The sequence below is a fragment of the Helianthus annuus genome, chromosome 9, assembly GCF_002127325.2.
Source record: "Helianthus annuus cultivar XRQ/B chromosome 9, HanXRQr2.0-SUNRISE, whole genome shotgun sequence".
Classification (NCBI taxonomy): Eukaryota; Viridiplantae; Streptophyta; class Magnoliopsida; order Asterales; family Asteraceae; genus Helianthus; species Helianthus annuus.
The window spans coordinates 94941720-94955485 of NC_035441.2; the positions used below are offsets into that span (position 1 = coordinate 94941720).

General features: G+C 34.5%; 2 protein-coding genes across 7 annotated transcripts; one reads left to right on the forward strand and one right to left on the reverse strand.

Moving 5' to 3' along the window:
* The first annotated feature begins 2367 nt into the window (after positions 1–2367).
* On the forward strand, positions 2368–6138 carry LOC110877670. The gene is made up of 8 exons (XM_022125834.2): positions 2368–2624; positions 3757–3876; positions 3998–4150; positions 4656–4690; positions 4760–4855; positions 4948–5062; positions 5147–5625; positions 5705–6138. The coding sequence occupies exons 1-8, from the start codon at positions 2510–2512 to the stop codon at positions 6017–6019; spliced, it is 1428 nt and encodes a 475-aa protein (XP_021981526.1). The 5' UTR covers positions 2368–2509; the 3' UTR covers positions 6020–6138.
* Positions 6139–9162: 3024 nt separating this feature from the next.
* Positions 9163–12629, reverse strand: LOC110877671 (nuclear transcription factor Y subunit B-1). 6 transcript variants are annotated; one of them, XM_022125836.2, is made up of 7 exons: positions 12469–12629; positions 12070–12291; positions 10722–10851; positions 10322–10327; positions 10096–10239; positions 9946–10010; positions 9163–9419 (listed from the first exon to the last, which is right to left on the reverse strand). In XM_022125836.2, exons 2-6 carry the CDS (start codon positions 12288–12290, stop codon positions 9954–9956), a joined length of 558 nt encoding a protein of 185 aa, XP_021981528.1. In that variant the 5' UTR covers position 12291; positions 12469–12629; the 3' UTR covers positions 9163–9419; positions 9946–9953. The 6 variants fall into 6 exon arrangements, with proteins under 6 accessions (XP_021981528.1, XP_021981533.1, XP_021981532.1 ...); XM_022125841.2 differs by having other exon boundaries at positions 10096–10155; positions 12469–12628; XM_022125840.2 differs by having other exon boundaries at positions 10156–10239; positions 12469–12628.
* Positions 12630–13766: the final 1137 nt, after the last annotated feature.

The following is a 13766-nucleotide window of genomic DNA, read 5'->3' on the forward strand; positions in this document are numbered from 1 at the left end:
AATTCTTCATTTTCTGAGCTTAAAACTATTTACTTTAAAGGAAGAACCGCCTCTTGGCAGGTCAAGTTTTCATATTATAGGTTACTTCTTGCTTGGTATTGCAGGTTGTTTTTGGTAGGTAAAAGGTTAAATTGGACACTAGACCGGTAAGAGGTCAAGTTGCAAATCCCCGGCTGACAAATCGTATCGAGTTTTTGTAATAAATGTTTTTCCAGAGCGGGTTTAATCTTACCAGTTAAATAAAAAGAATCCTTAAGCATATAGTTAATTTTTTTTACTATCATACACATTTTGTGATTATTTTTTACAAGTGATTGATATAGAGTTTTGTTTCAAATTTTAGAGAGATGGTGGAGTATTATGGTCTTCAGAGCGGGTTTGTACACCAGAAACAAATGTAGAAAAGGAAGAAATGGGTGCTAACAAACAAGATGGTAAAAAAAATCATGGTCCTTATTAATTCAAAGTATGTATTTTTTTTATAGCTATGTTATTAACAGTTTTAGTACATATTTGTTCAATGTTTCCATTTAAATTTGATTAGTGACAACTGTTAGGGGATCTGGGATCTTAACTTTGAAGTTGTTCACGTTAATCTTGCTTTTGTATGTCACTTTGTTTTGTATTTATTTATTTATACATGTATGATCAATTCTTTTGAACCCTAAATCTCAGTCTGAGATCACAAAGTGTAGGACAAAAAATGTTGTAATTTTTATGAGATACTAGAATTGAGACCCGCCGCAATGCGGCGGGGATTCTTTAGTTATAACTAAGTCGATTTAGGACTCACACATTACGTTAAACCTGTCAAACATGAAAAAAATAGACGATGTAAAAACGTTCACCCCATACACGCACGTTGCGTCGTGTTAACTCGCAAAATTTAGAACGAAACGTAAAAACGTTAAACCAAAGACGCACGTTGCGATGTGTTAAGTCACAAAATTTAGAACCAAGCATAAAACGAAAAATTTGCGGAAAATGAAAACTATAAAGGACCAAAGTTGAAAGTAAAAAAAATTGTGATGATAGATTGTAAAAGATAAAAAGTTTTGGGTTAAAAGTAAAAAAAACAAATAGTTTTGGGTTAAAATTAATTTATGAAATACTTTTTGGTGAAAAGTAAAAAAAAAATCTTTTTTTTTTTGGAAAACCCCCAAAGCCAAGGTCACGACAACCATATGCATAACCATTTTTTCTTTAGAAAACCCCCAAAGCACACCCCGGGGTGTGGCGGGGCGTAAGATGGTGTCAAATAGTATTAATGTCACGCAACCGTCATCGACCACCAACACTAACTCGACCTAGGATTTGCGTGTTGCGTCGAACCTGTCAAACATGAAAAAATAGAGGCAAAAAACGTTGAACCACACATGCACGTTGCGCTGTGTTAACTTGCAAAATTTGAAACAAAACATAAAAAAGTTGAACCACACTCGTACGTTGCGTTGTATTAAGTCGAAAAATTTAGAACTATACGTAAAACGGAAATTTGCCAAAGATGAAATTATAAGTGACAAAAGTTGTGAAGTTAAATTGCAAATAATGAAAAGTTTTGGGTTAAAGTAAAAAAAAACAAATTATGTAAGGTTAAAATTGCAAAAGCTAAAAACCTTTGGGTTAAAAGTAAAAAATCAAGTTTAGTTTTGGATTAAAGTTAGAAAAACAAATTATGTAGGGTTAAAATTACAAAAGTTAAAAACCTTTGGGTTAAAAATAGAAAATCAAGTTATTTTTTGAGAAACTCCCAAAGCATAAGGTACAAGTTGTTATGCACAAAAATCTTGCTTATTTATATATGGAATAATTTTTAATGGAATTTATTGTAATTTTTAAAGGGGTTGAGATCGGTTATTACTTTGACCAGTTTAATATGTTTTGGAACAATAATGGAGATTAAGAGCATGTAAATTTGCAGGGACTCGAATAAACACATGGATGACACACAAAATACACACACTTATACATGGCGTACATAAAAACCTATTTGTAGGTGGGGTTGCATATTCATCTATTTCAATTTGTCGTTGTAATCTAATTTATTTGTTTGTGCTTTAACGTGTATAAAAGTATAATATTTAATGTCAACGATATTAATGAAGAAATTTATTTTATCAACCCGTGTAACACACGGGTCTTAAGCTAGTAATATAATAATAGTAAACTTAAACATCTACCTGATTACAAATATAAAAAAAAAATGAATTAAACTTTTCCCGCCTGTTAGAAAGCTTCTTTAGGAGCGTCTATAATCCAATCCCATCGCTATTATTATTATTATTTGTCCAAAATTCTTTCATGCGTTTCCAAATTTATGACAATAAAATAAAATGTATTTTTGGTAATAAATTCAAATCAATTCTTATTTCATTAAAATAGTTAATGATTCTGCAATATCTGCCTAGTTTTAAACATATCACAAATTTGAAATTCATCTGAAATTTCAAGTCTTCATCTCAACAACACGTGTTTCTGCATATCGAAATTCAGTTGAATTCACCGATCCATGACGAATCATCGATTTGGAGACGATAATCTACAACTGATAGACTTTTCTGAAGAAGATGATTATTTAATCGCGGTTCCTTATCGCGCTTCTCTCGAAGATCTTCGACTTTCAGGTGCATCTTCTGGTTCTTAGTTGTTAATTTAGGGATAATTGAGTTTGCAAGGAGACTATTTTCTGATTATTATTATTTCCATTAGTTTCAAATACATTATTAAACACACACACGTGTGTGTACAGTTCTATGTATTTGACTACTTGTAATTTCGTGGGAAGATTGGAAATCTTTTGATCTAAGGGGCTTAGGCTAATCGGCTGTTGTTTTGTTTCTGTTTTTGTTGTCTGTTTTTAATGTCGGGTGCTTTCTTCGGGTCGGTTCTTTGCCAGTTTCTTGCTGGAAGTTTGAATGATATATGTTTTGTTGGTCTTAAAAAAAATATATATCTGTGTTTAAAGAGAATTACATTGTTTTTATCAATTTCATAAAAGCAATAGGTTTTCACAGTTCTCTACTTAGAATTGGTTCTTTATTGAACGTTTTTATGTATTCATAAGTACGTAGAAATTCAGGTAAAAAGATATGACCAAAAGGTTTACTTGATTATTTTTTTTGGTTAATTTTTCTCAAGTTATTAGACCAAAGATATGACCAGCTGATATTCTTGTGTTTGGGTGGGCGAGGGGAAAACACGCTTGTGTGGACCTTACAGGAGTGTCCCCTCTTGTTGGGCTTAGGGATAATGGGTTTGTTGCTGGCCAGGCAGCGTTGAAGGCGGAATCAAGTAAGGTCATTAAACACGAGAAAGCTTGTTTAGAAAATCAACACGTGTTTATCCCATTTGCTTTTGATGCATTTGATTCTCTAGCCCCAGAGGCCGTGGAATTCTTGAACAAAGTCTAGTGGGTCGTGAATAGTAATCTTTCGACCCTTAAGAGTCGCTTTGTCTTTAGTAGGATTGGCTTCGCAATTCAAAAGGGGTTGCGGCGCGCAGCCTGGTGCCCGTTTACCTGCCATTTCTTTGTAATTTGTTATTATGTTCGAAAAAAAAAAATTAAAAAAATATATTATTAAGTAACACCATCTAAAAGGAATTTATTCGCCTATCATTAACAAATTACTTTACTTTCTTTGTAGGGTTGATAAAATTTGAAGTTAGAACTAATAGAGGAACCATCATGCTACTTTTTGTCTTAAGTAATTATCTTAAGTGTGATTATCTATGTTTGTGACGAAACTTGTTTTGCAGTATCATTTGATAATGTAAATGGGCAGAGTAATCACATTCTATCCGAATCAGTAGACCCAAGAAGACAAAGTTTTTTGCGTAAAAGCTTAGCGTGGGATAGTGCCTTCTTCACGAGTGCAGGTGATTAGTTTTTATTTTGTTCCTGAGAAAATATTATGACTTCTGAGATCCGAGTCCGAATTTAGCCCAAATTTCATGTAAAACTTGTAAAGATCAAGATGCATTTATCGGACAAATGCAGGTGTGTTGAATCACGAAGAGTTGTTTTTGATAAATCAAGGCTTCAAGAAAACCGAATCAAACCAGCCATCTCCTACAACTCAAAAGGATAGCAAAAGATCAAAAACTCCAACCAACAATGGTGGAACAGCATGCAGCCAATCAAATGCGTTCTGTAAGTACTAAGGACCAGCACAATATTATTAAGAATTAAATGCCATTTTAGTCCCCGAGGTTTTGGCCATTTTGCCAGTTTAGTTGAAAGGTTTCATTTTTCGCATGTGGGTCCAAGAAAGTTTCACCGTTGCCATTTTAGTCCGCTGGGTTAAGTTCATTCATTTTTTCTGTTAAAGAGAAGGGCAATCCGGTCATTTTATAAATTGCTCTTCTGGTTAACAAAATTACATATAAATGACCGAATTGCCCTTCTAATTAACAGAAAAAATGGATTAAGTTAACCCAGTGGACTAAAATGGCAACGGTGAAACCTTTTTGGACCCACAGGCGAAAAATGAAACTTTTAGACTAAACTGGCAAAATGGCTCAAACCACAGGGACTAAAATGACACTTAACTCTATTATTAATATCAATTACATACCTGCATTTATGAGCATGATTTTTTATATTGTCACCTCTTGTCCATAAAACTGAGGTTGTAAATGTTATTTCTTCTTTTCAGCATGCAAGAAAATGAATAGCTGCCCTCAAAATAAGGTGTGTGTATTTTACCTTTTTTCTTACAAAGTTCAGAACTGAAGTATATGTCCACCCTCAAACTTTTAGGTGAAATCGGTTCGACCTCTAAAGGGTCAGAGTCCCAATCTACAAGGAACAAGTGGTATTCCTAAAACGAGGATAACAGATCACCAAGTTATGCAGGTATACATTTACTTTAAGCTTAACCATTTTTCGACCCGTTTGACTAGATGTGTATCTGATGCAAAAAAAAAAAAAAAAAAAAAAAAAAACAGGACAAGGTGTCAAGTCTTCCAAAGCTCTTCTCATCTAGACAGACTAACAACAATGTAGCTGGTGAAGGATCACACAGTGGTAAAACGGGAAACAAAACCAGAAAGGCGGGAACAGGTTTGATTCAAAATGATACGCGAGTCGTATATCTATATTTAGTTTTCCAGTTTTGATATTCTGAATATGTTTTATATTATGCAGCACAAGAGTTGACTGCGTCCAAGAAGTTTCGATCAGGAGACTTATTTGGTCTTCCTAAGTCAATCTCTTTTACATCCCCTACAACCGAAAAGAATTCAAAACTTCATCGTTCATATGAATCATCTTCTAGTGCTTCTTCTTCCAAGAAGACGTTATCTAAGTTTATCAAACGGAAAGTCAACCCCAAAAACATGAAACCGGTCAACTCTCCTTCCTCGGTCCATCATCCTTTGTCGTCTACATGTTCTTCTAACACATCTCCTGCTAGCTCTGTTGATGGATGGCTTTCAGAATCGTTATCTTCAGCTAGCATACCGGTACTAGATTTTCGGTCTCAAAATTCTGAGGGAAGAAAGTTTGTTGGTCAAAAGGCCACAAGATCCTCAATAGGGACCGGCCCGTTTTCTGGTGGACCAAAAAGAAAGATAAAACCTTCGGGTCTACGTTTGCCATCTCCAAAGATCGGATTCTTTGATGAGGTTGGTTATTTGATTATCGTTTGTTTCAGTTTCTCGAATGAACTTACATTACGTTTTTTTGTGAACTGTTTACTAACAGGAACCGATCTTTAACCGAAGTACGCAAGACCATTTTGGGGGACTGAGTCCTCCGCCTAACGGAAACGCATCAAACAAATTGCAGTTAAAGCGCGATGGGCAAACACCGAAAGAGATTTTAAAGATGAATTTAGATCGAAAACGGCAGAAAGATGACAGCGGTTCGTTTCAAGCCGAGAAGGAGAACGTGTGTAGTTTTGAAGATCAAGTGAATGGTTTAAGTAGACAGTTGGAGGTTATTGATCTTGCAGCTGCTGCTGAGCATAGTACACCTTGCTCAAGAACTCCTTTAGCAAAAAAGAAGTTTGGTAAGTGATTATTTTTTTTACTTTTAATTTTTAAATCAAAATTTGTTATGATTTGACGCTTTGAGTTCTATGTTTGAAAACAAAACATGTTTTTATTAACAAGCGAATTAGATTATGAGTTGATGAAGTTGTTAAATTGTTTAAGTGATAACTAGTTCTATGTTTGGCCAATTGATCCATACTAGCAATTGAGTTCCTCCAAGTCAAATAAAAATGTAAAAGAGTCCTGATATGACTCTAATCCAAATGCCAATCATCTTCGACACTGTTAGTTGAATTGCCGCTACGATAGAGAGGGGACAGTGTTAAAAACCAAAGTTTAGGACTTGAGATAGATTAAGCAATAAGAGGGGGGGTATAATTGTCTATCATACATTGCAATTCCTTTGACATGTTTATATACTAAATGCCTCATGAATTTAAGAGTTCATTCAAGTTATAATTCTGTCAACGTATTCTAAAACAATCTACAATTTTTTTGTTCTATTAAGAGGTTCAAATACATCATCCAAATGAAACAATTATGTCATTTTATATGGGTCCCATTTTAAGTTTCTATCCCATATCAACTAAAATAAGGCGTATAATAAAATAGACGTATTTTCAACAACTACAAATAAAAGTGTCGGCGGGAATAGTTCCTGCCTCCTATTGGTTTAAATGGGCGGCAGAGTCAACAGTGCCAGGCACTCACTTATTGGCCCAATAAATTTACGATTTTATCCCACCTTAAAATTACGATTTTGCCATCAGTATAAAAATATGTTTTTGCCCCACTTAAAAATAAATTTGCGCTTTTACTCCCAGCTAAAAATTTCGATTTTGCCCTCGGTTAAAAATTACGATTTTGCCCCGTTTATATTTACACTTTTGTCATTAGTTTTTTTCCCTTAAAATTACGATTTTGCCATCAGTTCAAAATTATGTTTTTACCCCCACTTAAAAATAAATTTGCACTTTTGCTCCCAGCTAAAAATTTTGATTTTGCCCTCGGTTAAAAATTACGATTTTGCCTCATTTAAATTTACACTTTTACCGTTAGTTTTTTTCCTTGAAATTACGATTTTGCCATCAGTTCAAAATTATGTTTTTACCCCCCACTTAAAAATAAATGTACCTTTTTGATCCCAGCTAAAAATTTCAATTTTGCCCTCTATTAAAAATTACGATTTTGACCCGTTTAAATTTAGAGTTTTGCCATTAGTTTTTTTTTCTCACAGCCAAATTATGATTTTCCCCCAACTTAAATTTACATTTTCTCCATCGTTTTTGTTTGTTTTCCTGGTTAAATTACAATTTTGCTCCCAGTGTAAATTTGCAGTCATGTCGGCAGGTGTCTGGCACCCCCCATTGGTCCTTTTAATTTGCGATTTCATCCCTGAATTAAAATTATCATCTCGCCCTCGATTCAAAATTACGCTTTTCCTATTGTTTTATTTTTTTAGCAAAACTATAAAAGTTTTTTTGTTTTAATTGGTTTACTCCATTTAACTTTTTTTTCTGAGCCGAAAATTACATTTTTGTTCTGAGCCGAAAATTACGGTCTTATCATCGTTTTAGTTTTTTCCCTAGCAAAATTATAGTTGTGTTTTTTTAATTGATTGAGAATTATTCAGCCATCGCCCTGCAACACGGGTGGGACATCAACTAGTTTGATACAAAACCATAGAGGCGTGAAAACAACACAAACACTTGCACGTAATGCAACCCAAATAACAAAGGATTGAAAGAGTGGATTTTTTGTCAACTCGTAAAAAAGATACATTCAACAAATAACCAATTATGTAAATAGCCGTGAGCCAATGAGCTAGTGGTGGAGTGGTTAGGGAGAGACCTTGTGTTCCAAGTGACTCAAGTTCAATTCCTGCCCCTAGCATTTAGTTTCTGCGGCACCTGGTGATGATGGGAGACTAGGCGAGTAGGCGGCGATCGCTAGTTCGATCCTTGAACTGAGTGGGTTTTACCTCACCGCACTGTCGTGCCTTCGGGCGAGTGTTCACGGGCTTCGGCCCTAGGTGGGGGTTTTCCCCGGTTCGGAAGGCGAGTGTATCCCGATGTGGTGAATTTCGCCAGTAGCCCATTTGGAGGATTCGTTGACCGTTCAAAAAAAAATGTAAATAGCCGTGAAAACCACATGAACTAATGTTTGGTAATAAAGAGAGTGAATTATGTGTCTTAAGTAACACACTTAAAGCATTTAATACAAGCATTAATGAGAGTATTTCCAAAAACTCACGCACAATCAAGTAGGAGTGTAAGAACATAACTTTTCATAGATCAAAACTTTTGCACAATCAATCGGTTACTCTAAAATGCAACATCATAGTATGGAGAGCGAACCTTGATAGATTAGCAACTAGGAAGAATTTAAGTAGAAGGAATTTGAATATCCCGTCAATTTTGTGCCTTGTATGTGAGGAGCAAGAGGAATCGACGGATTTACGGCTTGTGTGTTATCGAATAGAATTCAGATGGGCCTTAGTGTGTGGTACAATATTACGTCAATTTTCGTCTTCGAGTTCAAAGACCTTAGGGAAGCTTACTAAGTTTTTTGTAGTAAAATAAAATTAAAAAAACACCTAAAATCTTATTGGCCAAGCAAATGGAATCTCTAATGTGATTGGCCAACCTTTTCCCCATTCGGCGTTTTTCAAACCACGCCAAGGAGCATTTTTTGCAAGATAACGCCCAGATGTAGTGGGGAAGGGGCGTTATTGGGCGTGATTGGACAATTTAAAAAAAAAAACGCTCCACTACGCATGGTCTTACACAAGATAAGTTTAAGAGTAAATTACTTTTTGAGTCCCTGTGTTTTAGTGGTTTTAACCACTTGAGTCCAAAATCAAAAAGTTTAACGCCCTGAGTCCCTAGCCATTTATTTTATAACGTTTTGAGTCCAATTTTGTTCATTTTATAACGATTTGAGTCCAAAAAAATTGGACTCAAAAGGTTAAAATGTGGACTCAAAAGGACTCAAATGGTTAATGAAAATGCTTATAGGGACTCAGGTCGTTAAACTTTTTGCTTTTAGACTCAACTAGTTAAAACCACTAAAACACAGGGACTTAAAAAGTAATTTACCCTAAGTTTAAATCATCAAATTAGTTGCAAGCAGAGATACAATACAACGATAGTAACTTAACAAAAGAGAAGCAAACAGAAAACAAACACAAACTTTTTCATGCCCCAAGAAAAAACATGTTGGGGGGATGAACAAAATATTTAATACATATATTTTAAACTGCATATAAAAACTATACGGTATAGAAGTTATAAATCATGTTTAAACATTATATGCTGACCGCAGAATTGAAATCAACGGAATCAGTAAACACAAAGCTTGAAAGTTCGACGAGTGTTTGGCTTGCATAAGTGAACAGCAAGATGATGCTCCCAGCTCCCCCTTGCCTGAAAGAGGCACCAAACAATACTTCATATATTACAACCAGCCGTAAAGATATTGAACCCGTCTACTTATAAACGGGCTCATTTGGGTTATGTTCAATAAACTAAAAGTATAGCTAAAAAGGAAATAGATCAAATGGGTTGAACAAGTTAAACGTCTATGAATGTGTATCCCGTGACGCATAAACCTCATAAATCATTTTTATCAAAAAAATCAGCTAATTGTTGAAACAATTTAATCTTTCTAAACATACATGACACATTAAACGTTCGCACAAAATATAAAAACCGTAAACAAAAAGTGTCCCGAGGCAACCTAGCTTTTTCATGTGGCACGGGTTTTTGCTTGAACAAAAACATACTAAAAGGTGAAACTGCAATAACCAATAGAAATAACGCGTATACCGAATGCATAATGCAACCCATATCTATATTGACAATCAAAAGACGTCTCCAAGGATCATAAGATCATTATAGTTGATAATGTGTAACTGTCAGTATTCAGAAATGTAGCCGAGAGAGAGAGAACCTGAAAGTTCAGACGTGAGAATTCACAAAGTTCATGCCTTGTGTAAAAGAACCTTGATGAGTAAACTGCAAATTTATTTCCACAATGTAAATATAACAAAAAAAAAAAAAAAAGAAGAAGCTGCCAGTAATGCCTAGTCAGGATACATACATACTTATACTTAAAAATCAAATACTCAAAAGATTCCGCAGGGAACTCGCGTTGACTCACCTGTGCATTAGAAGCAAGTTGAGATTCAATAGTATCTTTCTTACCAGATCCATCTCCACCCCTACCCGACCCCTTACTATCACCCTAACAAAAAAAGTATGTCAAAACTTAAATAAATATTAACATGAATTGACATAAAAGAATTTCTCAGGCACAGGCCACCCACCTCTAACTGCAGAGATCATTGTCCCACGCAAGCATCCAACAGGAAAAGGAAACAAAAAAATATATGTTAGACATAGCCTTCAAGATAATGAATGACCAACTGATGATGCAAAGAGATATTAAATAAGTATGAGTAATAAAATCTGAAAAATGTGTGGTAATTTGAATCCAATGATGAACATTAACATTTATGAATTGTTTTTTTTTTTTTTATGAAAAGAACAGCTCCACTAGCTATACTTTTAATGAGCATGTAGTAAGACTTCATAAAGTATTATGACACATGGTACACTAAATTCCCTTCAAAAGATGCTTAACCTTTTCGCAAAAGATGCATAGCCTTTTTGCAATCACAATAAGAGAACCACGTGCTACTAAAAACGCAACCACAAATCTATTACCTCTCTGTACCTAGATAGGTAAGCTTTGAGTGGATCAATGTAATCTTCGAAGCCTAAAGTAGCCATCGCCCACAACAAGTCATCACCGTTGATCGTCTTCCTTTTCTCTTTCTGGCATTTGTCACTAGCCCTAAGTAAAACACAATATAAAATGAATATATAATCTCATAAATTACTTCCCATCCGTATAATACTACTCTACTATGTTAAAGTCAAACAGCTAATTTAAAAGCACTCAAGATCATCATAAACCTTCTTTTTTTTTTTTTTCATTTTTCTATTGCAATTTCAAGATTACTATATTCTGACTCTTAAATTTCCATATATAGAAAAGAAATAGAAATAGAAAACGTTAGGTTGAAGACACCAAGAGAACATTAAATAAATGGAATAACATCTTCCCATGAATAGACCAATATTATGTTGAGCTGTTCAAAAAGCTTGCACCTCGCTCGAAATTTGCTCGATTTGAAAACGTTAAACGTGTTGAGCCTGAGCCAAGGTAAGCTCCGGTCATTGACTAGCTCATTAAGTTCATTTAGCTGGCCCGTTGACTCGTTTAAACTAAAGCCCAAACTTTAATATATATAAAATATAAAACAAATTTTAATATAAATATAAATTCTGCGTTACATACATGTTAAAAATATTATTTTATGTTATTAATATATGTAAACACATAAAATTTTTTAAAAAATCAAACTGGCTGTACGAGCCAGCCACGAGCAGACTCGAACGTAACATTTTAGCTCGTTAAGATACACGACCCGACCCGACCCGAACCCAACCTCTTTGGCTCGGCTGGTTTACAGCCCTAATAAAACACACTAGAGACTACAAATATTACTAATTCCAGGAGTAAATTACAAAAATCGTCCTTTATGTGTGTCGCTTATTGCAAACTGTGTCCTTTATCTTCAATAATTACAGAAAACGTACTTGATGTTTGCAAACTCTTGCAAGTGATGTCCTTTAGCCCTAACTCAGTTAACTTTTTGTGGTTAAATATGACCAAATGGACCCCACATGAGGGTATTTTGGTCATTTTACTCTCATGTGGGTCCATTTGGTCAGATTTAACCATAAAAATACTCTCATGTGGGGTCCATTTGGTCAGATTTAACCACAAAAATTAACTGAGTTAGGGCTTAAGGACATAACTTGCAAGGGTTTGCAAACATCGAGTACGTTTTCTGTAATTATTGAAAACAAAAGACACAGTTTGCAATAAGTAACATACATAAAGGACGCTTTTTGTAATTTACTCCTAATTCCAGTAACAACATATTACAATTCCTAGATAAGCTTAGAACTACTTTGAAAAAGAAAAAGTTGAGAGCATACTAACTCGCTAGTGATGAAACTGATAAACTCAGAAACGCATTCCTGCACCGTATCCTTGGCATCCTTGGCAATCTTCCCGTTGGTGGGCAACGCCTTTTTCATAATCCTACTGATATTCGCAATGGGCAAAAACCTATCCTGCTCTCTAATATTATAATTCGACTGAGGACTCCTGTCTCCGCCGCTCTGACTACCACCGGCCGGACTACCAGGACCGTCCGCCATCCTATCACCGACAAAACAAACCCTAGCTAGCTAGGTTCATCATTCAAACATCTAATAGTAATAAAATTTCCAGCACAATAAAAAAAACAACATCTAATAATGATAAAACCTGCAAATTGCTAGGGTTTACAGAGGAATTTTGTGTTGCAGAATGAATGTTTAAGGAGTGTTAACGTACCTTTAAGAGAGAGAAGATAAAATTTGGCGCGCAACTTGGATTGAGTTTGTTAAGTATGGAGATCGGACGTTGGAGAAGAGATTGGAATTGTGATGGAGATCTCAGATCTTGGAGGATGAGCTTTAATGGCCACCGTTCGTTTTTAGGATTAGAGATGGAACGACGTCGTCTTTGCTTTTATTAGATAACTAGCAGAATGCCCGCGCGATGCGGCTGGAGCGACACATCACATTGCGATATTTGTTTTTGGTAGTTTTCTTATTTATATAATATTTATTGTAGCACCATTGTGATAGATATACATCAAAAGTGAAGTAATCAGGTAATCAATTTCATGGTGTTGTGTGTGGTTTGATCGGTTCGGTTATTATCCTCAATCGAAGCCAAAACCAAAGTCATCGGTTAGTCTATTTTATAAACCAATCAGTTTTCGGTTAATCACTTCGGTTTATTCGGTTTGATTGACAGTTTTTTGTTTGTTTCATTTAATTTCAGTTAATAGCAAAAACCACAATTGGGCTAAAACTTTTGTTTATAAATATATGAAATTGAGTTATAAATACATGAAATGAAAGTTAAATATATATGAAATAAAGATATTAAATATAAAAGATTTTAATTTAAGGTATAAAAGCTAGAAATATATGAAAATATCAATGATTCGGTTCGGTTCGGTTGAGTTCAGCTAATTTTGGTTAAACGAGAATTTAAAATATTGATAACCGGTTTTTGGTTAATTCGGTGTTTTGTTTTCAGTTAATTCAGTTTGTGGTTGATTTTGGTTCGGTTTCGTCTGTTTTCGGTTTGGTAGGTTAACGTTTTAGTTATTGCTCACTAATAATTGATTTTGGGTAATAAACGAAAGGTATAGTGTGCATTGTTCGGTTGGTTAGATTATTATCCTTAACCGAAATCGAAGTCATCGATTAGTCTGTTTTATTAACCAATCCGTTTTCAGTTAATCAGTTTGGTTTATTCAATTAGATTGACGGTTTTTTGTTTGATTCATTTGATTTCGGTTAATAGTCAAAACCAAACTTGGGCTAAAACTTTTATTAAAAATACATAAAGTTTAGGTATAAATACATGAGATGGATGTATATGTACATGAAATTGAGGTATAAATACATAAAATAGGGGTATAAATATGAAATACATTAACTAAAGGTATAAAAGCTATAAATATATGAAAATATGAATGGTTCGGTTTAATTAATTTTGTTTAAGTGAGGGTATAAAAATTCGATAATTGTTTTTGGTTAATTGGGGTTTCCGTTAATCAGTTTTCAATTAATTCA